Raw genomic sequence first — 25651 nt, 5'->3', positions numbered from 1 at the left:
CGCATGCGTGGCGCTCTGCGCCTGGGGCAGCGGGGCGAGGGGCGGGGGCAGCGGGGCGAGGGGCGGGGGCCGCGGGGGAAAGAGGGTGCCGCGGGGCGTTTGGTAGCACTCCATGCTGGGAAATGTAGTTTCTCCCTCCACATCTTTCTGGGGTGGAGGTGGAGAGGGGGGGTCTCCGGATTGCGTCTGCGTCGCTGCCCCGCATGCCCTCCCCACCTCCGTCAACGCTCTTTGGGGCCACTCGGCGCTGACGACAGGCTGAGCTTCCCACTGCGGGCTCCCCGGGCGTGTGTGAGGGGATGAGGTGGGGAAGGAGACTCGGGGGCGCTGGCGGCTGCCATGTTGACTTCGGCCTCTCCGCTTTCGGAGCACCCCCTCCCGTTATAAAAGACACCACCTCCAGCCGGGGTTGGAGGGGCAGCTCCCCAGACAACATCCTTCCCTCTCTCCTCAGTGCCTTCCACATCGCATCCCTGCGCCCGGGCCTTCTGGTCTGGCTGCCAGCCCCTCACTCTCAGAGCAGATGCGGGATTGGAGGAGGGAGTTTGGCCAGGAATGGGATTTAACAAATTCCTTGGGGACCTTGATTCCCAGGGAAGAATGGCAGTGACCCAGCACGGATTTGGGGACCCAGTCAGGCAGCCCAGAGAAAGGGAGATTATACAAACAGATGTAAAGACCCACTAACAACATGTGTGACTCTGTCTACGAGGCTGGGACAGGCTATGAGGTGCGAAGAATCCAGTTTCAACCAAGTGGTGTATCAAAAAAAGATGCCATCTCAATATTGGTTTATGTTTATTTTCCACTGACTCTGGGTGAAGATATCCCTGACCATTACTCCACCTGAATATGTTTCCAGTTCATCCGATGTTACATCACCAGGTAATGCAACTGTAGTCTTGCTCTTTGTTCTCTTTTCACCCTCTCTGGCGCACTAAACTTAGCCTTTCCTTTTTTCTTAGCAAATGAAAAAGTCCACAAGCCATAAAATTCAGTTAAGTGGCTCAATTAAACATATTTATTGTGGCAGTAAGTGCTAGGGATTTGAAAATGAGTGGAAGTCCCTGCAGGAATTTATACTCTAGTGCTATGTTCCAGTAATTGGTGCCTTTTCTAGATCACTCAATATCAAGCATGTTGCTGATTGGAAATAAAGAACTGAGTTATATGTGCTGGGACAAGCACAGGTCAGGGACTAGCCAAGGATTGTTAATGGCATGAGCTAAAAATGTTAGACATCTTTATTTACATTCCACCTGAATGTTTTTTTAACCTGTCCTTCTCTAAGATAATTTCTTAAAGGTTCTTTTCATAAACACGATTATTAACATTTCTCTTACTGCCTTTTGCTTTCGCATATATAGCAAATGTTTCCTAATGAGGACATAAAGTAAAAACAAAAGACATGGAGAAAATGTAAAGGAAGTGATCAAATATATTGACTTAATTCATGGATTAAAATAATTTTCCTTTGTTCCTTCACAGGTTAAGGGATATGGAGATCTCCACAAGGATTTGGAGAAGAGTCCCAATAATTATTAAAATTCTGGACTAGATCTATTAGGAAAGGTAAGGAAACCAAACGTCTACTAGGAAAAAGGAGTTGTAATGGTTTTTCTAAAGCTTTTCAAATATAGATGTCAACTAGGTGTTATGCCTTGCTGGAGAACTAAACAAGGGAAAGTGGATTTATGATCCAACTTAGAGCTTTAAGCGAGAGCTAATTAAGACATGGTTCTGATAATTAAACTTTAAGAAGTTTTATTGAGGCAGCTCTTTGGAGAGTTTTTTAAAAGGTAGATTTAAATGTCATTTCAAGAAAAGAAACTAATGTTTCTGATCATCGAGAAGGGGTCCCACACTGTTTCAATCACTTTTGCATTTATTAACTCACTTAATCCTTATAATGACCCCATGAGATAGGTATTACCATCCCCAATCTATACATGTAAAAACTGAAGTTCAAAGGTTGAGCAATTTATTCAAAATAATATAGTGTGTGGTGAGTGGCAAAGTTAAGATTTGAATCCAGCTGTGTGTTGTCATATTCCTTCCACCATAAAACCACCCTAAATGAAAACTAGATAATGAACCAAAGGACCAACGAGACTCCAGTTTCTTGAACCCATTCAGAACAGAAATAGTATCTTACTCAACTGTTTTTGCCACACCTACTACAGTACCTAATCACTAGTAAAGGGTTCCATAAATATGTTCATATTGAATTGATTTGAACTTGATCCTGTCTCAAGAGGAAACATTTAAACAAAGACACCAATGAAGAGGAATCTGTCATTCATATTTGGGAAGAATGTTACAAGCAGAGGGAAAAGCAAGTACAAAGATCCTGAGGTAGGAAGATGCTTGGTTGTATTTGAGGAACAGCCAAGTCAATATGATTGGAGCTGAGGTGGAAGAGAAGACAGGTAGGAGTTGCCTTTGGAGAGGAAGCCAAATGTCAGATCATTTAGTCCCATTGCCCTCACTTTAAAAAGACTAATTCCCAAAAACACATGATTAACAGATTATGATGCTTTACAAGAGAAAGGAAGCATGATTAAGCTGTTGGAAATATTAATGATTTATTGAATAACTATTACGTGCCAGGCAATGGGCGAGGACATTTAAATGCATTATCTCATTTCATGCTCACATTAATTCTACAGAGTTAGTTATTATCCCAGAAAATGGAAAAATGGAAATATTGAATAATGTGGTTCACAACTAGTGGCAGAGACAGGATTTGACCCAGGTCTCTTTGAGTCCAAAGCCTACTCTTTGTACTATACCACATTTTCTCATTTGAATGATTATGAAGAAGGAAGAAGGAATTCATGCATTCATACACTTAGCAATTATTAAGTAAAAACTTAACAAAAAATAAGTAGCTATTGTTCATTATTATGTAACAGATACTGTAGAAATAGTATTAAAATGTAATAGAGCATTTAAAAATTGTTTTGTATAGTTATATTTTTACCAGTTGTCTGTTTTTACAACTTTGCAGGTAGAGGGACTATAAGGCACTTGCCCAAGAAACTGCTCAAGAAGTTTTAGAATACAGTCAAGACACATCAGGCTGGAAAGTGGTTTAGACTTCAGTAAGAAAATAAGTTAAATATGTTTCAAGAGTTTTTTTTAATGAGAAGTGATTCAAAAAGACTTCCAAAAATATTTTTTATGACCAAAAAATATATTTTTACTTCTTGTTTGTATTTTTTTTTCTGTATTTGACAGCTAATTTATTTCTGGATTTTTATTCCCCTTTGAGAAAAAGATAACTGTTTCCAGCAAGGCTTCTAAAAAATTCCATGGAAATCTGTGAGTACAATTTCCTTTTGATAGTTGTTTTGAATTCAGTGGCATTGATGTATCTAGAATTCAGTGCTGGTTCATTAGCTATAACATTGCTTGTTAGTGATCAGGAAATAGAAATTAATTATAAAGTCACTGGGTTGAAATGTGATATTAATAAATTAGAGCAGTTATGTACCACCTAATCATTTTCAAACTTGACGACAATCAGGAAAAAAAGTCAAGTGAATAATTCATTAAGATAGGAAATTTCTACCTCAAGAAATAATTACTATAAAAGCAGATTGGTATTTTCTTGATCACAGTAGTGTTTTGTGGCCTTTCAAACATTTCACCTTTCCATTAAATGAACCACTAAAAAATAAAATTTATTTCCCCAATTTACTTCTCTTGCTGATATATGTAATGTTTTCTGAAAGCTGCTTTTGAGGATACTTTTGAGGATCCCGTTATTTCAAATATAACTACACTGAGAGAAATTGTGCTGACATTTTTAATCTTAAGAGTTCATTCATTGCTCATGATATCACATTAATGCAAATAGATCATTGTATGTTATCAAAATCACTTTTTTCCTTGTTTTTATCTTTTAGCCTATAGGAGGGGTTAACATAAGCTGTTTATTGATCACAAGTTGTGCTTAAGACCCCCAAACTAGTAAAATTTTTACCCGTTACAGTTAGATCTGTGCATGGCTTACAGACTGTTTTCACAATTCAGCAGTTTTATGATTTTGTCCTGCACTTAGCCAGGGACAGCTAGCTTGGAAGTTCTGTAACCAATCACTCCTCAGAGGGAACAGTCGTGGGCATACAGACATTCTTCCAGAACAGCAGCAGAGAGTATGATTTTATTTTAAGGTGGTCAGAATATATTATGTGTCAGAGGTTATATTTCAGTCTCTTAAGCCAGTAAGACTTCAGCTCTCTGTTGACGTTTTCAGTTTGGAAAATGCTTGTAAGTCACCAACCCATATCTTGCATTGAATGCTTCTGTGAGGGGCAGCCTAGTACATCCAATATGATTGTTCTGAGTAGGGGCAACCTAGTACATCTAGTATGATTATTCCTGAATAAGAGCAGTCTGGCACATCCAGTATAATTATTATGAGTGGGCAGTCTTTCACATTAACTCTGATTGTTCCATAGTAGTGGCAGCCTGATACATGCAATCAGAATGCTCTGAGTAGGGACATCCTAGTGTATACACTCTGATTGTTCTGCATAGAGCCTAGTACATCTAATCTGATTGCTCAGAGTAGGGGCAACCTAGTATAACACCCTTGTGATTGATTTAATTAGAGGCAGCCCAGTACATCCTCCTGATTGCTCTGTATGGGGCAACCTAGGACATACAATCTGGTAACTTCTAATAGGGGCATCTTAGTACATCCATTCTGATTGCTCTGAGTAGGTGCAATTCGTCCATCCCTTCTTACTGCTCCTGAGAAAGGGAAGCCTTGTACATAAACTCTTATTGCTCTGAGGCTGGGCAGCCTAGAACATACAATCTAATTACTTCTGATGGGAGCAGCCTAGTACATGCACTCTGATTTCTCTGGGTAGGAGCAGCCTAGTATACCTCTTTTGTTTGCTCTGAGTAGGGGCAGCCAAGTACATCCCCTCTTCTGTAGGTAGGAGCAGTCTAGTACATGCACTCTGATTGCTCTGAATAGGGGCAGCCTATACATCCACTCTGATTGCTCTGAGTAGGGGTATCCTAGTACATCCATTCTAATTACTCTAATAGGGGCGGCCTAGTGCATCTGCTCTGATGGCTCTGAGTAAAAGCATCCTCATACCTCCATTCTAATATCTTGAATAGATACAACATAAGATATCCACTCTATTTGCTCTGAGCCAGGGCAGTCTACTGCATATACACAGCCTTCCACACCTGAACCCCCCTGCCAGAGATGAGTGTGATCTTATGTTGTTCATCTAACTGTATCTCTCCCTACTTCTGGCTGGTCTTCTTGTGCTTTTGCATTAGTTCCATGTAATTCTTCTAATTGTTCACTAACAAAGTATTTTTTTTTCAAAAATTTCTCCACATTTTGTTCCAAATGAAATCTATTTTCTCAGCCACAGCCGAGATGCTGCCAGCTCATTTTGTCTTGCCTTTGCCCCTGAGCAGAACCTATGCACTATTACTGGAGCTGAGTGACACCTCCATCCATGAGGAGGAAGGGGATGTGAGGGTGGCATTGGGGAGAAATGGTACCGTGACTTCAGCTTGCCCCTCTTGTAGGGGGGAGGGGAAATAAGCCCCAGTATACACTGCATTGGACAGAGTTCTCACCCTATCAGTAAACTCTGGGTGGGGATAATGAAGCCCCAGTCTTCTCAGCAGTGCCTGCTGGGCATAGAGTATGTAGCATGAGCTGGGGGGTGCAAGAATGAGAGATGTCAGTGTCCCGCCCCTCCTAGGATGAAACCGTAGCCCAGACTGGGAGTTAGTGGGGAGAGGGAGGTCCTCTTGGCTTTCAGGGGTGAGGAGGTGTTGCCTAGAAGTTGATTGTGGCTCATTTGGTACAGACTCTTACTTTTCTTACCTAGATTTAGTAGGCTTTCTTGAATGAATGTTTCTCCATTTCCTGAATGTCCTTAGGTCATTTTCTAGAGAATTTAAATTGTTGTTTCTTAAAGTCATTTCATCAGTTATTTCACTATGGAGGAGGGTTTACTAAAATCCTCACACAGCTACTCTGGAAGTCCCACCCCCAATTCTAATATCACATAGGATATGACAAAAATATGATCACTAAAAGCCTGTGACTATTTCATCATCTTACAGATGCTTCCCCAAATTTGCAATTCTAGTGTGCCAAAATAGGCACTTTACATTATTTTTCTCCCCCCCCCATCCTTCTGGTTACTCTTTTGGCATTCATTCACAAAAATCATAAAAGGCTATAAAGTGATTTGGAGACATTAAAATTAGTATGTTGATACAAATCCACACATACTAAAAGGTTTCCATTGCTGCCTCATAGCTTCATGAAATGTATGGTCTGTAAAAAGTGTAACAATGTATTCCGATCTATCAGTTATTCCATATACCAGCCACAGTTTGTCAGAAACTGTAAAAGACAAGAGAAAATAGTTAAAATATTTTGAATTTGACCTGAGATCATTTCATGTATAATGAGAAAAAAGCTTCATTATAGATCATAGTAAAATATCTAATGAACTGTTCATCTTAACGATCAGTAGATATAAGAATATAGTTCTTAGATTCAAGTGTGACAAAATTGGTATCTCTGGAGAGCCTTGAACACAGTAGATACTAAATTGCTTATTGAGTGATAGGCTCAAGTACTCAAGACACACAAATGTTTTGTGTTTTCAGAGAGGCTTAATATTTACATATTTTTAAAAGCCACTAATATACCTCCAATTAGTGAATTAAGATAAGGTAATTTTTGACTAGTAGCCTACCCTCTGCCCAAGACACCACTTTATCTATGTTTTATAATCTTCCAAAAAGCAAAATAAGTAATTTCTGCCTTGTAGCCATATAATACCTGTAACTTATACTTTTCTCACCTTTACAAATGATTGGAAAATAAACAAATCAGCCACTGAGTAGACAGCCTAAACCAGGGGTAGAGAGTAAGTAAATATTTTAGGCTTTGCAGCTCCTACGGTCTCTGTTACAACTACTTAGCTCAGCCATTATAGCATAGAAACACAATACATAAATAGACAAATTTTTGTGCCATTATAGCACAAGGGCACTAACATTAGTAGACAGACAATACATTAATGAATAAGTATGGCTGTGTTTCAGTAAAACTAATGACAAAAACAGGAAGTAGGCTAGACTTGACCTATAGACCATAGGTTGCCAAACCCTGTCCTAAATAGTAGATAGGGAAAAATCACAAATCCTCAAATGTTGATAAACTTATATGTATATTAGGGACCTTTCCCTAAATCACATGAGATAGTCAACATTTTCTTATAAAATAGGCTTTGTGTCAGATTACCGCAGGCGAGGCTAAGCTATGATGTTAGGTGTATTAAATGCATTTTCAATTTAAGATACTCTCAACTTATGATGGTTTATCTCAGTGTAACCTCATCGTAAATCAAGGAAGATCTGTATATATTAGTTAGAAATACAAAAAGGTTTTATCCATGGGACTCCTGGGTGGCTCAGACAGTTAAGCGTCTGCCTTCAGCTCAGGTCATGATCCCAGAGTTCTGGGATCGAGCCCCACATAGGGCTTCCTGCTGAGGGAGCCTGCTTCTCCCTCTCCCTCTGCCTGCCACTCCCCCTGATTGTACTCTCTCTTTCTCTCTGTCAAAATAAATAAAATCTTTAAAAAAAAAAGTTTTATCCTCAAAGTTTATAGTATAATTAAAGAGAGAGAACAGATTAATAAAAAAAAAATCCATGGTAGTAGATACAAATCTCTTCACAGTTTTGTACTTAAATTTTAACTGTGTTATATCTGACTTCTTTTTCATAGGACCTGATAATTATTCAGGTTGTTTTCTCACTATCTTATTCAGAGCTTAATAATAAACTCTTAAAAACTTTGTAGATCTGAAGGAAGGAAACATTACATAGTAAGGAAATTTGAAGATATCTCATAAAGAAAATTAAGGACTAACTGAGCTTTTAAAGAGAAATTAACATACAAAGAAATAGTCTAATGAATTCCTTATTTATTTGCCAAATCATAAAAACAAAGTTTTAGAGGAAGAACCATTCATAAATATGACAATTATTTAGACTAATAATAGTATTTGGTTTTTATCTCACTTCCCCTAGGACTTTTAACTTTTTAGAGTTTTTTTTTTTTAATTTTGATTTTACTTAAACCTATCCCCTCGGTTTGGAAAGAATCATTAACAGGGAGAAGAGTACAGCCAATACTATTCAGACTTCATTTTTATTGACCAACCTTCTGCTAAATAGTGAGTTTTAATCCAGTTTACTCATCTTGTCTTAATTCCATTGATGGATAACCACATCTAATTTAAGTGATGGACAAACACAAAGGTTAGTTACTTGGCCAAATCCTGACATGTTAAAAATAAATGAAATTCAGAGCGCCTGGGTGGCTCAGATGGTTGAGCATCTGTCTTCGACTCAGGTCATGATCCCAGGGTCCTGGGGTCAAGTCCTGCATCAGGCTTCCTGCTCAGTGCGGAGCCTGCTTCTCCCTCTCCCTCTGCCATTCCCTCTGCTTGTGCTCTTCTGTCTATCTCTCTGTCAAATAAATAAATAAAATCTTTAAAAAAATAAAAAAGAGGGGCGCCTGGGTGGCTCAGTTGGTTAAGCATCTGCCTTCGGCTCAGGTCATGATCCCAGGGTCCTGGGATCGAGCCCCACGTCGGGCTCCCTGCTCGGCGGGAAGCCTGCTTCTCCCTCTCCCACTCCCCCTGCTTGTGTTCCCTCTCTCGCTGTATCTCTCTCTCTCTCTCTCTGTCAATTAAATAAATAAATAAAATCTTTAAAAAAAATTAAAAATAAATAAATAAAATAAAAAATAAATGAAATTCAAAAGTCACTGTCTGTGAATAAGGTTCAATTATAACACAGACATGCTCATTCATTATATATTGTCTATGGCTACTTTACTGCTACCCTAGCAAAGTTGAAGAGTTGCAACATAGATCATGTGGCCTGCAAAGCCTGAATTATTTACCATCTGGCCTGAAAAATTTGCTGACCACTGCTTTAGACACATTACATCCTTAAATTAAGAATTGGGTCTAGAAGATACTGAATGTGTGGGGCGCCTGGGTGGCTCAGTTGGTTAAGCGTCTATCTTTGGCTCAAGTCATGATCCCAGGGTCCTGGGATCGAGCCCCACATCAGGCTCCCTGCTCAGCGGGAAGCCTGCTTCTCCCTCTCTCACTCTCCCTGCTTGTGTTCCCTCTCACTGTGTCTCTCTCTCTCTGTCAAATAAATAAATAAAATCTTAAAAAAAAAAAAAAGATACTGAATGTGTAACCACACAAACTTCTCATCAATTACATTTGGCTTATGATAAATATGGCAGGTAAATATTTATGAAAAAGATTTTAGAAAAATCCTAAAAGAAAGTAGCCCCCTCTAAAAAGACAACTATAGAACAGTATAAACAAGATTTGTAGAAAAATACATTTTGAAATAACTTATGTTAGTTATGCCAGTGCTTATTTAAATAAACCTGGCTACTTCCAATTGAATATTAGTGTTTTGAATTGCTGATATTACTTTCAAGTGTTCTTTCCTGTTATTTGCTAAATTAACCTACTTTATGCTATGATAGCATTATATTTTGAGCTTAGATGAAACTTGTTAAATTTTGATTTTCTCTGTTTTGTTAACTGCAGATATCGTGTTGAAGGAATAATTCCAGAATCAACAACTAAACTGATTTCCTCTACAAACCTGAAAACAGTTGCATGGGATAAATCATTGAAAGTGTATAATATGGGGCACCTGGGTGGCTCAGTTGGTTAAGCGACTGCCTGCGGCTCAGGTCATGATCCTGGAGTCCTGGGATCGAGTCCCACATTGGGCTCCCTGCTCAGCAGGGAGTCTGCTTCTCCCTCTGACGCTCTTCCCTCTCGTGCTCTCTACCTCTCATTCTCTCTCTTTCAAATAAATAAATAAAATCTTAAAAAAAAAAAGAAAGTGTATAATATGGTACACAAGATTGATTCAGTAATTTGCTGTATGATAGTGGACTTTTACTGTATCAATATATTTTTAGTTTTATTAGTGATTTAAGTATATTAAACCTGTGTGATGTAGACAATATGATATAGATACTTCATATTTTATAGGCTAGAATTGAAATCTTCATAAAAGTCTTAAAACTTCCCTCATTATTAGTGAAAAGTTTAATTCCGATTAGCTTGATTCTCTTGTAAAGACTTAGCACATTCTGAATCTAGCTAACTCTTGCAGATGTGTGTCTTTGGTCTTGAGGGGTTTGAACTTTATTCACCTCCTCCATTAGGTGGAAAAAAAGATTAAGCATCCCTTGTTGCTAGGAAGTCAGTAGATTTATCTTAGTTATAATACATTAGATAACAGGAATAATGCAGACACATACTGTAGGGACTTAAGAGCAAACAGCATGTAACTTTTTTTAAGAGAAAGGATACAGTATGGAATCACATTATATAGATGGTTGTAGTTTTAGACTTGCTTTCAAATATATTATCTCAAATAAATAGATGAAGAGGGAGTATAAAAACAGAGAAAAGGAAAATACAAGTAATTAGAGTAGAAAGTTTAAGAAGTCATAGAGGTGAGAGAAAAGACCGAATTTAAGAGAGAATCAGGGCAGCACACTATAGACCTCTTATTTATTAAGAATGCTATACTTTGGGGCGCCTGGGTGACTCAGTTGGTTAAGCGACTGCCTTCAGCTCAGGTCCATGATCCTGGAGTCCCGGGATCGAGTCCCACATCGGGCTCCCTGCTCGGCGGGGAGTCTGCCTCTCCCTCTGACCTCCTTCCCTCTCATGCTCTCTCTCTAACATTCTCTCTCTCTCTCAATAAATAAATAAAAAATCTTTAAAAAAAATAAGCTGTTTTGAAAAATTGAGTCATAAAGCAAATTTTTATGATTTTCACAAACAATTGCTTTTGCAAAATTCCAGGTCTTTGGTCCTTTGTGTCTCCAAGCCACATTCCACACATCAAAACAAATGTCCCACATATCTGCCATCACCTTATCATTTACTTAGAATTCTGTAGGTTACCTTTGCCTCCTTTTATTAAATTGAATTTAAAGCTTGGGAGTGGGGAGAGGTTGTAGAAAAAAGCCCAGGAAAGTAAATGTTTCATTTTGTAGAAAGGTTCTGAAGTTCCTATCCACAAAAAACACCTTTCCATTACCCTCTTGGGATTTAAACATTCAGTTTGAGAAACATAGTCCATCAGAAATGAAAATTCAAACATTGGACTGTTTCTTTCATGACTGATTATACAGTTCCATTCATACATCATATATTTCTGCTATTATGCAAGTCAACTGTAATAATGGAAAGAATACTATATTTGGCATCAAAAAAACCTAGCAACAGATTCAGAGCAATTATGTGATTTGCCCAGGGACACCACAGCCAGTATGTGGTAGAACCATGACTTAACACTTGATCTCCTAATTCCAAATTCTGTGCCCTTTCCAATATACTACATATCTCTGAGTAGCATTACACTGTAAGAATATTTTACCTACCTATGAATGTTCATAGTATGCATCTCCAGGGATGTGTTTTAACTGATTCATTCACGCCCATTAATGAGGGAGGGATTTCTGCTCTAGGGTTATAGGGGGTGATCAAACACATGACATCCCACACTAGACAAATGAGATCAACAGCAGTTCATTAATCCTTAGTCACAGCCTGGGAGAGGAGGACTATTCCAACTTTGTTAAATTGGCATTTGTTAAATGGAGCACAGGGTGCCAGATGGCGAGCCACATTTCAACAAAAGACCACAAGAGAAATTGAAATAGAGAAGTTTATTACTCACAAGTCCTGGAAAAAGTACACGGCACACCTCCAGGAGCCACATGGGGAGGTCAAGACAGGGTGCAGGCAGAGGCAGGACCTGAGGCACCAGGGTGCTAAACCAATGTATTTTTCAGAATATATTACCTAGCCAGTGTGAACCGGTAGAAATAGTACTGTCCTGGGAATCAGGAACATGGGTTCTAGTTCTGTACTTATCTCTAGTTTGCATGTGATTTAATCTCTTAGGCTTCAATGTCTTCAACTAAAAATTCAGAGTAGGGGCACCTGGGTGGCTCAGTCATTAAGCTTCTGCCTTCGGCTCAGGTCATGATCCCAGGGTCCTGGGATCGAGCCCTGCATCGGGCTCCCTGCTCAGTGGGAAGCCTGCTTCTCCCTCTCCCACTCCCCCTGCTTGTGTTCCCTCTCTCCCTGTGTCTCTCTCTGTCAAATGAATAAATCTTTAAAAAATAATAAAAAAATAAAAATTCAAAGAATAGATGACAACAAGATTCCATTCTGAATTTTCTACACTTACAATAATTCCTTACCAGATGTATGATTTACAAATTACTTTCTCCCATTCTGTACATTGCCTTTTCATTTTATTTATGGTTTCCTTTGCTGTGCAGAGCTTTTTAGTTTGATGTAGTCCCATTGGCTTAATTTTGCTTTTGTTACCTTGCACTTATATATCTAATGATTCTTTAACACTGAAAATGCAAGATGATAACTTCTTATAACTTCAAAGCCCTGCTTTTTCCAAATAGTAGCTAAACTTATGCAGTGAAATTCTTTGGGAAGTGATACAAAGAATAAATATCAAATAACTGTTGCAATCTTTATGGTTTGATTTGTTCCAGGACACATTGATATGTCATACCATTACACCAAGTTTCGCCATGGGCTCAATTTCCCCCCGAGACTTTATCGACTTAGTGTACCTCGAGCACTACGAAGGGAATATGGATATTATCAGTTGTAAGTTGAAACATTTTGCCCACATTTTGGAATTAGCATAAGACATTAATAAATGTGTTTTCCTTTAACCCACAGTTTGGAAGTTACTGTGTTTTCAATTAATTTTTATTTTTTTATTTATTTAGTGAGACTGATAAACATATGTATAATATAGACAAAGAATCCTGACATTTTACCCAACACTGGAGGTGCCATTTACATCAGTCAATAATTATGGCATCTCTTGCTTGGCCTTTTTGCAGCTTATACCAAGTAGCCCTGGGTAGAGACAGATACTTGCAAAAACCTCACAGCATATATTTTAAAACTACTAAGACACAAAGTTAATCTTTGGATATATAATGTTATATTTGAATCGTGTAGAATGGGCATATTCTGGAACTGATAAAATTCTGTAAGAAATTTCCATTGGATTAGTCTTTATATAAATGTGCTTATATTTCTTTTAGAAATTGAAGGTTTTGATATATCCTTAGCCCCCCCAAAAATGTATCACTATGTAAAATGCAAATGTATAATTATTTCCTAACTTGCTTTATTCACTTAAAACATACCAGTTCATACCACAAAGATCTTTGGACTCAGATAAATGTAGTAACTCCTAGTGAAGGGACTTTGGTAGGACAGTGGCCTAGAGCCCTGTTTTTCTCCAGATTTCAATTTAATCTCACCATTCCTATCTGAATAGCCTTCTCTATCGTAAACTTCTTGGGGATAGGACAGTTAAGTGCTGCTAATTATTATTTTCCAGCAAGGTTTCATTTGCTCTGCTTTGCCTGTAGGACTCAAGTTTCAGAGTCCAGACTGCGTCATCGTTCTGCTAACAGCACTCACTTAAACACAGTTCTGTTGCAGCATGCCACCAAGGCCTGAGATTCAGTGCTTCTCTGTAGGCGTCTCTTACAGTTTCATACAGTTGTCTCCTTCTTAAATGAGAGTACATAAAATTTTATTCACCATCTACAGCACAAAATACTGCATGTCTGGATTATAGGTCTGTTATTTTCTGTATTTTGAAGCAGACCACTTCAACCTCATTTTTAGTGGTCAGAGGGAAAGTAAAAAAGAATTATCGAAGTTAAAATCAACAAATAGTAGTAGTACTCAATCACCCAGTGATCAATACTAAATCTGCTTTAAGCAGTTTTCTTTAAATGAATTTTTGATGAATACTGAGTTTTCTTCTTAATGTTCCCTTTGTTGTTTAACTTACTACGCAGCTTGCTTTGAGCTAAGTATTTTGTGTGCATTATTTCACCAATGAGGAAACTAAAGTTCACAGAAATTAAGTTACATAGCTAATATGCACCTGAACCAGAATTAAAACTCAAGTCTTCTGAGTTTCCAAAATCTGTGCTATCATACCATATGCCTCACAAAAGACCCAAACCTGTTTGTGGAATATAACAACAACAAAAGATTTTAAAGAAAGACAAGGATAATCTCCATATTTTAAACAGAGAAAAAATGTCTTAAAATCACCTCTGGCAGTACCTCTATGCCAACACATTAGGCTCTGTTGCACAGAAAAAACAAATATATTTAAAAAAATATTTTTAGAGTCTATATAATTATCATAAACAATCATAATCAAATCACTTCCCTTTTACATTCACATACAATATAGTTATGCTGCATAATTCCTAAAACAAACTCTACTGATTTGTAATTATACTTTGAATTAGGTACAGTGAATTGGCAGAAGAGAGCTTTTTTTTTTTAAGATTTATTTATTTATGTTACAGAGAGAGGGCAGGGGGAGGGGAGAGAAAATCCCAAGCTGCCTCCACGCTGGACATGGAGCCCGACCCAGGGCTCGATCCCAGGACCTGAGATCACGACCTGAGCTGGATGCTTAACCAGCTAGGCCACCAGGTGCTCTGGCAGAAAAGAGCATTTAAACTATCTTTATTGGGGTGCCTGGGTGGCTCAGTCGTTAAGCGTCTGCCTTCAGCTCAGGTCAGGATCCCAGGATCCTGGGATCGAGCCCCACGTCGGGCTCCCTGCTCCTCGGGAAGCCTGCTTCTCCGTCTCCCGCTCTCCCTGCTTGTGTTTTCTCTCGTGCTATGTCTCTCTGTGTCAAATAAATAAAATCTTTTAAAAAAAAAACTATCTTTATTGATAGACAAAATAACCATGTCAAATATTTTATTTAGAAAATGATGAACATGTTGGGTGCCTGGGTGGCTCAGTTGGTTGAGCGGCTGCCTTCGGCTCAGGTCATGATCCTGGAGTCCAGGGATCGAGTCCCGCATTGGGCTCCCTGCTCAGCAGGGAGTCTGCTTCTCCCTCTGACCCTCTCCCCTCTCATGCTCTCTATCTCATTCTCTCTCTCAAATAAATAAAATCTTAAAAAAAAGAAACCTTTAAAAAAAATGATGAACATGTTGTACGTAAATGTTGAATCACATATATTGTACACCTGAAACTAATAATCCACTGTATGTTAACTAACTGGAATTCAAATAAAAACTTAAAAAATAAGTAGATTAAAAAGGATCTAATCTCTAAGAAATAATAAATGATTAACCAAAAAAAATCTTATAAACCCACTATCCTAATGAAATAGTCTTTTCCTTTGTGATTTCTTCTTTTGCTCGAAATCTCAGAAAGTAATTAAATGATACTTTTAATACTTTTTCTTGTATGTAAAGGGTAACAGCATCTTTAGAGATAATAGCATGAGAAAATTTGAGAGGAATTTTCAAATTTTCAAATTTTCAAAATTTGTGGCTATATATGTTCTCCTCTGCAAGAGTAAGTGTTACTTGCTTTTGTTTATTTTATTTTAACAAGTTTTTTAGTTCAATTTGTCATTTCTACTAAAGGGTTCCTAACTCACTGGTAGGAGTGTGTGCTAGCGTACTGTTAGGGGAAAAAAATTGCCCCTAACCTAAATGCAATTTAAAAAATTTTATAAGTATTGGGTGCCTGGGTGGCTCAGTTGGTTAAGCGACTGCCTTCAGCTCAGGTCATGATCCTGGAGTCCCGGGATCGAGTCCCGCATCGGGCTCCCTGCTCAGCAGGGAGTCTGCTTCTCCCTCTGACCCTCCTCCCCCATGTGCTCTCTCTCTCTCTCAAATAAAATAAATAAAATCTTTAAAAAAAAAGAAAAGAAAAAAGAAACCTTTAAAAAAAATTTTATAAGTATTTTCATCATCAGAATGGACAATCCCCTAAAAAGTATGCTTTGAGGTCTCTGGGGCTAGTCACACATACACATTCCCTCCATCCCCTCATCCCCAGTGGGTCTGAACCTGATGATTTCTATTTCTCCATTTGAGTTACTTCTGTGAATTATTAAGGACTTTTTGTAAATTAAAAATACATTTCCCTAGAATTATAATACGCTCACATTTATCAGCAATGAATGCTTTACCCTAAATGAATTCTTTCCAGCGGACTACCTACAAATACCTGCAGAATGAGACCTACAATAGGTACATTTGGAAAGAGCTAGAGAAATCAGAGTAGTCACTGCCTATAAGTAACCAGCCTAGGGATAAATGGTAACATAAAATACACATATTTTGTAAGTGTATGTACATTAATTCAATGTATATCATTTCACAAATTCTTTAAGTTTTAGTTTTTGCTAAATGATATTATACAAGTAAAAGATATTGGCACATAAAAACATGTAAAATTTTATATTGGCCAGATAAAAACCTCTCAATCAGAGGAGGAAAAAAAAAAACGTGAAGAAAGTCAAAATAAAATTACATTTTAGACTGTATTCCTTAATGTTTTCTCTACTGAATTAGAGAACTGAAATTCACAATTATGTACATTAATGGACAGGATCATTGGTGCAGATGGTAACAATGGTGGTCTTTCCACCCACCTGTCAATTTTGAATCTATGGTCAAGACTTTATTCTCCACAGCAGGAGAAATCAAAACAAGGGAAGGATTACTGCTTCAGATCAGTTGGATAAATCAATGGTTGGCAGGGACGTAGTTGGGAAGCCACACATTCTGATGTGTGTTTCACAGGCTAAGTCTCCTTCCTGCATCTTGTCAACTTTCCCTTTCCACTGCAAAAAACATGGGACAAAAGCTCTGATCTAGACATCCCATCTAGGGTGGGAACTCTGCTTAGCATCCTGTTAGAGGAAAAGATACAGTCTCATCCATAGTCTCAGAGAAAGGTACTGACAAAAAAGTGACTCTTTTGTATCTTCTCTTTCCATGCAGCACAACATTTTTGGGCAGCCAACATTTGTAAACAAGTCATATAGTAAACTTATAAAATTTATTATCAGTAGTAAAGGTACTGTTTAGTAAATACTGGAAAGGTCTTCTGAAGCATTTAAAGCCCTAGCAAACTTTAAGACCTTTTCAAAAGCTAGTGAATATTCTCAATCTAGCTGCCTGAGGCACTGTGAAAATAGTCTAAACTCCATAGACAAGAGTATAAGAAAATGGACACAGGGTTTGTTGGAAGAGTGGTCTTCATACCCCCCAAAAGAATTTTGTAAAACTGTACTTTGCCTTGCACATTTTTAAATTAATATTAAAATTTTTCATAGGATTAAGAGGGTGCAATTTTCAGCACTCTAAATATTGACACTCTAAAAAAAGTGTTGTATCATTCTTGTAAACATATCCAATAAACTCTGAATACCATAATAACTGGAAACCTACCATAACTATCAATTTCAAAATACATACAACCTCTAACAGTCAGAAATTTACGTCATTGATTTTCTCCTTGCTCCCACGTTCTTACTTTTTCCCCCATATAATTTAGTCCTAATAGAATATATTTTATGGTTTGAATTCTTTTATTCTTTTATTAATCACCCTGTCATTCTTCTTTGAAAAATTAAGTGTTTAATTTTAAAAATCCATTTTATTTCCTGTGACCTTAAGTATCTAAATGTTACAAAATATATGTGTGTACTAGATTAAATTATTATTACATGATCAAAATAAAAAATATATTACCAAATGTTACATAACTACTAAATATAAAAGCAAACTTAATGAAAACACACCTTTTATTATTAGCAAAACTTAAATAGCACTTACTTTGTGCCAGGAACTTTATAAACAATTTACATATATTGATTCATTTGGTCCTCCCAATAACCTCGTGAAGTAGGTACTACTATCTCCATTTTGCAGAAAGAAAATGGAAGTCCAGAGAGATTAAGTAATTTTCTCGAGGTTAAACATAGGTAATAGCAAAGCTCAGCTTCAAACCAGTGCAAACTGGTTCCAGAGTCCATGCTTCTAACAATTACAACTCATTTAACTGTGTATTGATAACACTAATAAAATGAGATAGCACTTACTATTGTCTACTCTACTTTGCATTTTTATGAATGTAAGCACTGAGAAAATGTTTGCATAAATAAATGGGTTAAAATGAAAAGAGTGTAATTCCAGGACTTTCATTAAATGCCTTGAATTCTTTTGTGTTATGTACCATAAATTACATAGTGACCTATAATCAAAAACTATTTTTATTTATTTATTTTTTTTAAGATTTTATTTATTTATTTGAGAGAGAGAGAGAATGAGAGAGAGAGAGCACATCAGAGGGGATAGGGTCAGAGGGAGAAGCAGACTCCCTGCCGAGCAGGGAGCCCGATGCGGGACTCGATCCTGGGACTCCAGGATCATGACCTGAGCCGAAGGCAGTCGCTTAACCAACTGAGCCACCCAGGCGCCCCTCAAAAACTATTTTTAATGACCTATCAGCTGACAACTAAGTTAGATCCTTAAATTCTATTGAAAGCAAAGAATTGACGACATGACTTGGTAAGGATTTATTACCCAATCACTAGTCATTCACTTTCTGTCATTCACTTTTTTATATGCCAGAGTACCACTTTTTTATATGCCAGTATGCTAAAGTACCATAGTATTCAGGGAAGATGACAGTACCTTTGTTCTGTAAAGCAACAGAAGGATGATATGAACAGGCTAGTGGAAAAGGAGAAGCCTACATTTCCATCAGAGATGGACTCAGATCAGTCTAGGGAAAAGGTACATATGGAAGTTAGAGATTTGTAAATTTATTCCTTTAAATGTTATTCATTCTCTCATACCCTTTGGAAAGTCTTCACATACTCCAGTTTGAAGATTACTGGGTTAGAATATAAAATGCTACAGTCCTCCTAATGTCATTTGGAAAGAATATTTCAAAATATTAAATGCACAAAACCTTTGACCTAGAAATTCCATGTATTTGTAGAAGTGCAAATGGATACATTACAAAGATGTTTTATTGCAGCTTTATTTATAGTAGCAAAAAGTGAGGAAAAAACCCAAATGATAATCAATAAAGGATTGATTACATAGAGAATGAAATACTATAATTATAATACAGTCATGAAAAACAAGCAGATATGTATGTATCAACAGAAAGAAGTGCATGATATTCTTCTAAGAGGGAAAAGAAAGCTAGTTGCAGAAAAAGGTTATCTTATTTTTTAAAAAACGTGTGGGGTAGGTATACATATATGTATGCTATCTTTGTATATACATAGACAATAGTCTGAGAAGATACAGACGAAAGTGTAAATAGTGATTAGCTCTGGGGAACAGGATAATTATGAAAATTCTGTATTGTTTAAATTTTTATAAGCATACATTACTTTTGTAATTTAAAAAAGTTAACAAAATGGCAAAAAGGAAAAGCTGACTGAAGACTGTAACGTATAGTCTGACTACTTAATATTTCTATGTAAAATGTTTATGAGTGCAAATCACTCTGCCCTTTTTTTGTACCCTTCCTTCCCCCCTTCCTTCAGTAACTGTTTGTCTATCATCAGCACTTTGGAGGGAATCCATGGTGAATGAGACAAGAATCCTGCTTTCTATAAAGTTATAAATTCAATAGATAAATCTAAAAATCTTTATATTTTTTAACTCTTCCTTTGTTTACAGGAACCCAGCACATTCCAAACTAGTGATGTTTATCCAGACAGAAATGAGAGGAAAATTGTCCCCATCAATAATTGAAGCAACCATGCCTTCCAACTTAGTAAGCTTCGTCCTCAATGCAAAGGATGGAATGCAGCCACTCAGCTCCAGTAGGACGTGGATACCATCATAGTGGTCACTCATCATTCCTAAAGGAGTGAGGCCATAGAAGAGCATGTGTGGCAGTTACTGCAGTTTACTTCCAAGTCAGTATGCATAAATACTGTTACACTATTCTAGACTGTATCCTTGTACAAATTACTGAAGGCATTCTGTGGAAGTAAGAACTCATAGTTGTACAAGAGAACAGCATTAAATATAGTTTTTAATCTCATATAAGGATGATGTTAATAACAAATGTTCTTTTTTTTTTTAAGATATTTATTTATTTGGGCGCCTGGGTGGCTCAGTTGGTTAAGTGACTGCCTTCGGCTCAGGTCATGATCCTGGAGTCCCGGGATCGAGTCCCACAGGGAGTCTGCTTCTCCCTCTGACCCTCCCCCCTCTCGTGCTCTATCTCATTCTCTCTCTCAAATAAATAAATAAAATATTAAAAAAAAGAAGATGTGGTATGTATATATACAATGGAATATTACTCAGCCAAAAAAAGGGGGGGCATGAAATCCTGACTTTTGTAACAACATGGATGGACCTAGAGGGTAATATGCTAAGTGAAATAAGTCAGACAAAGACAAATGCCATATGATTTCACTTATATGTGGAATCTAAGGGGAAAAAAACAAATGAACAAACAAAACAGAAACGGATGCATAGATACAGAGAACAAATTGATGCTTGCCAGAGCAGAGGACATGGAGGAATGGACAAAATACATTAAGGGAATTAAGAGTATGTATAATCTCCCAATTATAAAATAAGACATGGAGATGTAATGTACAGCATAGGGAATATAGTCAATAATATTGTAACAACTTTGTATGGTGACAGGTAGTAACTAGACTTATTGTGGTATTTCATAATGTATATAAATGTCAAATCACTGTTACACATCTGAAACTAACACAATATTATATGTCAATTATTCTTCAATAAAAAAATAATTTTTTGACCAGTTTCTATTATCACCATCATAAAATGAACTGGGATATAAGGATAAATCTGAGGTTTATCCAAAAATATTACAATTTTGTTTTAAGAATTTAGAAGTCAACACTTTAAAGTTTGATAGAGTGCAGGGAAAAATAATTTCTCAGTGTTGTCAGCTACTAGACTAAACCTGCAGACACTATACATATTTGATACTATAAAACACACAAGTTCAAGTGGCAGTCTATAATAATCATTTTAATAAGTTGTTTTAAATTTTATCCTCCATTTAAAGGTTGTTTTGGGATTTAATGGGTCAGAAGAAAGTATGTTTTCACTACCACTTTTTTCCCTAACACTTTCTTTGTATATTTTGTGATGAAGAGGATTCATCAAGTATATTATAAGAAATTATTATGACTACCAATTACCACAATAATAATGTATAATAGACAATCACAAAACCTCAGGGGCATATAACTGTTACCTTTATTTATCTGTTAAGTCTGTGGGTAATTTAGGCTGGTATCAGCTGGGCTGCCTCACAGGCCCAGCAATTGATTTTAAGTCTTCTGAAAAAGGATGGACAACTGGAAAGCTGGGCTGTGCTTCCTCTCATCCTCCAGCAGCCTAGCCCAGGCATGTTCTAATGATGAAGGCAAAGGGAGGAAGTGGAAACATTGTGTTTTTTCAAGTCTAACATCCCATTGGCAAAGCAAGTCACATGGCCAAACTTGTAATCAATAAGCAAAGAAATTAAATCTGACCTTTTAGTGAAACTGTAGAGGCAGATGGTAACAGAGTATGAATACGAGAGGTGGAGAAGTGAGACCGTTAACGAAACTGTTCTAGGACAGTTCACTCACTCTCTGGCCATAACCACATCCCTTCCACATGCAAAATACATTCACTCATCCCAGGAACCCCGAAGTTCTCATACAATCACAGCATCAGCCCTCAAGCCTAGGATTTCATGATATATGTCAGGTCCAGATGCAGCTCCTCTTGATCCAGAGATCTATGAAATAAAATGACAAGATGACAATGCCCATCTGCCTACACACACACACACACACACACACACACACACACACACACTATAATAATTAAAAGAGAATAGAATAACCACAATAAATAGTTCGCTGGACAGGGGGAAGAAATGGAAGCATATAGTCGCTGGTTCCTAACAATTCTGATCACCTCCCGGGCCCACCTCTCTGGCAACGGGGAAATGTTTCCTGATTGGAGCCTAATCTCTAATTGCATCCTGGGAGTTGCTCCCTGACTCACTGCTCTCCACAGCTTTTGGTTATACTATCTGAGATGTCATGTCCCTCTTTCCCAGCCTTGGTAGCAGCTGAGTGACTTTCTCAAGCTGCTTCCTGCCAAAGACAGCCAAGGGCCAAGAGACATCTTTATAGCGGGATCACCTTTTAGTTTAGCCCAAGCAGTTGCTGTTTTTGCTAGTACCACTTTCTTTAAAATTTTTGAGCTTTCTTGTCTGGTTGTGGTCCATCACACACCCAAAAGCCGTACCTATAATTGGTAGCAATATATGCTTCTTTAGATTTTCTTACTGCTACTTTTGGATCTGGCTTCTGTGGGACCACGCCCTTGGCTTTTGTCCACCTGAGAAGATCTACTCAGTACCACCTTAACTCAGAGGTCTTATCAAAATATCTGATGGTCACAATCTTGATTTGATGTTTGATGTGTGCCCATGTCTTACTTTGAGACTTAGCTAGCGGAGCTGGCTGGAAATAAGACAACAGTTTCCTCCCTTTCTCCTTCCTCCTTCGCTCAGCTCTTCTTGTAGGAGTACTTTAGCCTATGCAGCTGAAAACCACCAGGTGGCACTTTCTTCATTTTTCCTGGAGACGTCCTTGCCCAAAGCCAAAGTTCATTAGATTTTCTGTTTTCTAAGATAGCAAAAAGAGCTGTTTTATCAAATGCATCATAACAGCTTCTTAATAAAGCAGTTTCCTCACCATTACTCCAGCCTCAGTGAACAGTTTTCTCACCTTGCTACTGTCCAAAAGCCAACAGCATATACTTCAGGTTTTTGTTGTACAGCTCCCGACCTTCAGTACCAACTTGGGTAGCTGTAATCTATTACTCAAATAATGCCACAACACAAATAACCACATTTTTTAAAAGATTTTATTTATTTATTTGACAGAGACACAGCGAGAGAGGGAACACAAGCAGGGGGAACGGGAGAGCGAGAAGCAGGCTTCCCACCAAGCAGGGAGCCCGATGCAGGGCTCGATCCCAGGATCCTGGGACCATGACCAGAGCCGAAGGCAGACGCTCAACGACTGAGCCACCCAGGCGCCTGAACATACATTCTTTTTGAGTCAACAAAAAAATGTGTGGTTAGGGGCACCTAGATGGCTGCTCTCGCTGTCTCTATCAAATAAATAAAATCTTTTTTAAAAAAGAATATATGTTGGGCGCCTGGGTGGCTCAGTTGGTTAAGCGACTGCCTTCGGCTCAGGTCATGATCCTGGAGTCCCAGGATCGAGTCCCGCATCGGGCTCCCTGCTCGGCAGGGAGTCTGCTTCTCCCTCTGACCCTCTTCCTTCTCGTGCTTTCTATCTCTCATTCTCTCTCTCAAATAAATAAATAAAATCTTTAAAAAAAAAAAAGAATATATGTTCATCATAAAGTTATTGAATAATTGCACCTCTCAATATCCACATTAATTCAATCTTTTAAAATATTTATTATTGAAGTACAGTTGACATATGAGGTTATATAAGTTTCAGGTAATGCAATATAGTGATTCAACAATTCTATACATTACTCAGTGCCCACCATAAGTGTAGTCACCATCTGTCACCTTACATTATTACAATATTATTGACTATATTCCCTATGCTGTACTTTTCTTCTCTGTGACTTATTTTCTAACTGGAAGTTGGTACCTCTTAAGCCCCTTCACCTATTTCACTCATTCCCCAACTCCCTCCCCTCTGGCAACCACCAGTTTGTTCTCTATATCTATGAGTCTGTTTTCTTCGTTTTATTTTTCAGTTTCCACTATAAATGAAATCATATGGTACTAGTCTTTCTCTGCCTGACTCATTTCACTTAGCATAATACCCTCTAGGTCTGTCCATGTTTTCACAAATGGCAAGATTTAGTGCTTTTTTTATGGCTAAGTAATAAACCAGTGTGTATACTGTATACATACACACCCCCCATCTTCTAATTATCAATCTCTTTCCCTATTCAATAATTTGAAAATTGTTTTCTATGTAAAATTAGCAGTTTTCATACTCATCATTTACTGCAACATTTTACTTTGCAATAACAATTACAAATTTATACTCTGATGGAATTGCAAGAGGAAGCTCACGAGATTTTTTTTGGTTATATCTGGAAAGCTTACTTTATATTTGAAATTCAATACTCAGATGCTAAAAATAAATCTAAATATGACTTATTTTTATGACTAGAATCATTAACATGTTATGATTAGATATGATGGCAACCTATATAATCATACGGTAATTTCATGCACAATTTCAGTAAAGCCACAAATGATGCTAAAGTAGTTGATTATTCAACTGCCCAAAAACCAAATAAATGAATTTGGCCAAATACCAAGACTAAAGCTAAACTTTGGTATCCCTAGTTAAATAATACAGAAACTGGAAGTGTATGGCTCCCCATTCTTTTTACTGCTAGAGTGTTATATCAAAAAAGCTGATGACACTTAATTAGAATACTATAATCTGGCTAAGTCTAAATATTCTATCAACTTCTCAGGTTTTTCTACTTCAATATATCTGTATCCACATAAGTTTGGTTCAGATAAATCAACTGCAGGATGAATTTTATCACAGTTCAGGTTTGTAATATGATATAAAAAAATTACCACTATGACACAAACATATTGTAGTAACCACTTTTTAAAAATTCAATAGTAATTTATATTATATATTTTATAATATATATTATATACACATATATAATTATTGCATTATATTTACATACATTGGCATGTATAATTACATGTACATAAAATATGCATATAATTATACATATAATTTATATAATTATACATAAAATAATTTATATAACTATACAATTTATTACATATGTATATACTATAAATTATATATTATAATTGTATATTCAATAGTAATTATATAATATATATAATTTATATATAAATTGCTATTCTGTACATATATATTATATACATATATATGCACATGAACACACAGACACACACACATAACTGACAGATTCTGTATATTGGCTTGCTCACCTTCATTCTACCTTGCTTCTAATTAAAGAGGATGGAAAGCTAAAAAAAACCAGGCATCCCAGGAGTTGACTGCACCTAGTCTTTGGTTGCAAATTAGGTTACACCCATTGGATGAAGTCTTGTGAGAGTTGAGTTAGGCAGAGGCCATTTTTCCTATTTTTTTTGTTGTTGTTGTTTCTGCTGGCCAGCAAGGACAACTGACAAGTGAGACTTTTCTTCTGTGTTCCAGTGTCCACCTGCCAGATTCTTCTGTGCCAAAAGGTGGGTGTGTCAGTGACAGAGGCAGCAGCATCTTCTTGATTTCTTGTTCCTGATCACTGGGACACAATTGTAGGTAACTATTCTCCAGCCTTCCAGATGTCAAGCAGTGGCAGTGGTGACAGCCTATTTATTTCAGCTCCTTGAATTCATAGTTTTGCCAATGGCTTCAAACGAGACAGCTTACCTGGTGGACTGGTTCTGTCTAGTTCTCAGATGTGATTCTAGAGGCCAAGCCCAGAACCCACTCCTTTAGCAATGCAATGATTTTGTAAGCGTCTTACTATATTAAATCTTCTTGCCTAAAATATCTACAGAAGTTCCATCTTCCTGACCAAAACATTTGAAAGAAGTTTACA

At 37.3% G+C, this 25651-nt stretch overlaps 1 protein-coding gene across 1 annotated transcript; it reads left to right on the top strand.

Annotated features, from left to right (window-relative positions):
• The first annotated feature begins 691 nt into the window (after positions 1–691).
• Positions 692–19869, top strand: STARD6 (StAR related lipid transfer domain containing 6). The gene is given in 10 exon segments (XM_027575382.1): positions 692–730; positions 3015–3104; positions 3275–3324; positions 9654–9744; positions 9955–9987; positions 12656–12777; positions 13345–13367; positions 15470–15530; positions 19673–19801; positions 19803–19869. Coding segments are annotated over 10 exon segments (705 nt in total).
• The last annotated feature ends 5782 nt before the right edge of the window (positions 19870–25651 follow it).

This window comes from Zalophus californianus, chromosome 14 (genome assembly GCF_009762305.2).
Source record: "Zalophus californianus isolate mZalCal1 chromosome 14, mZalCal1.pri.v2, whole genome shotgun sequence".
Classification (NCBI taxonomy): Eukaryota; Metazoa; Chordata; class Mammalia; order Carnivora; family Otariidae; genus Zalophus; species Zalophus californianus.
The sequence above is the reverse complement of the archived record's forward strand: the minus strand, read 5'-3'. Positions and strand labels throughout refer to the sequence as shown.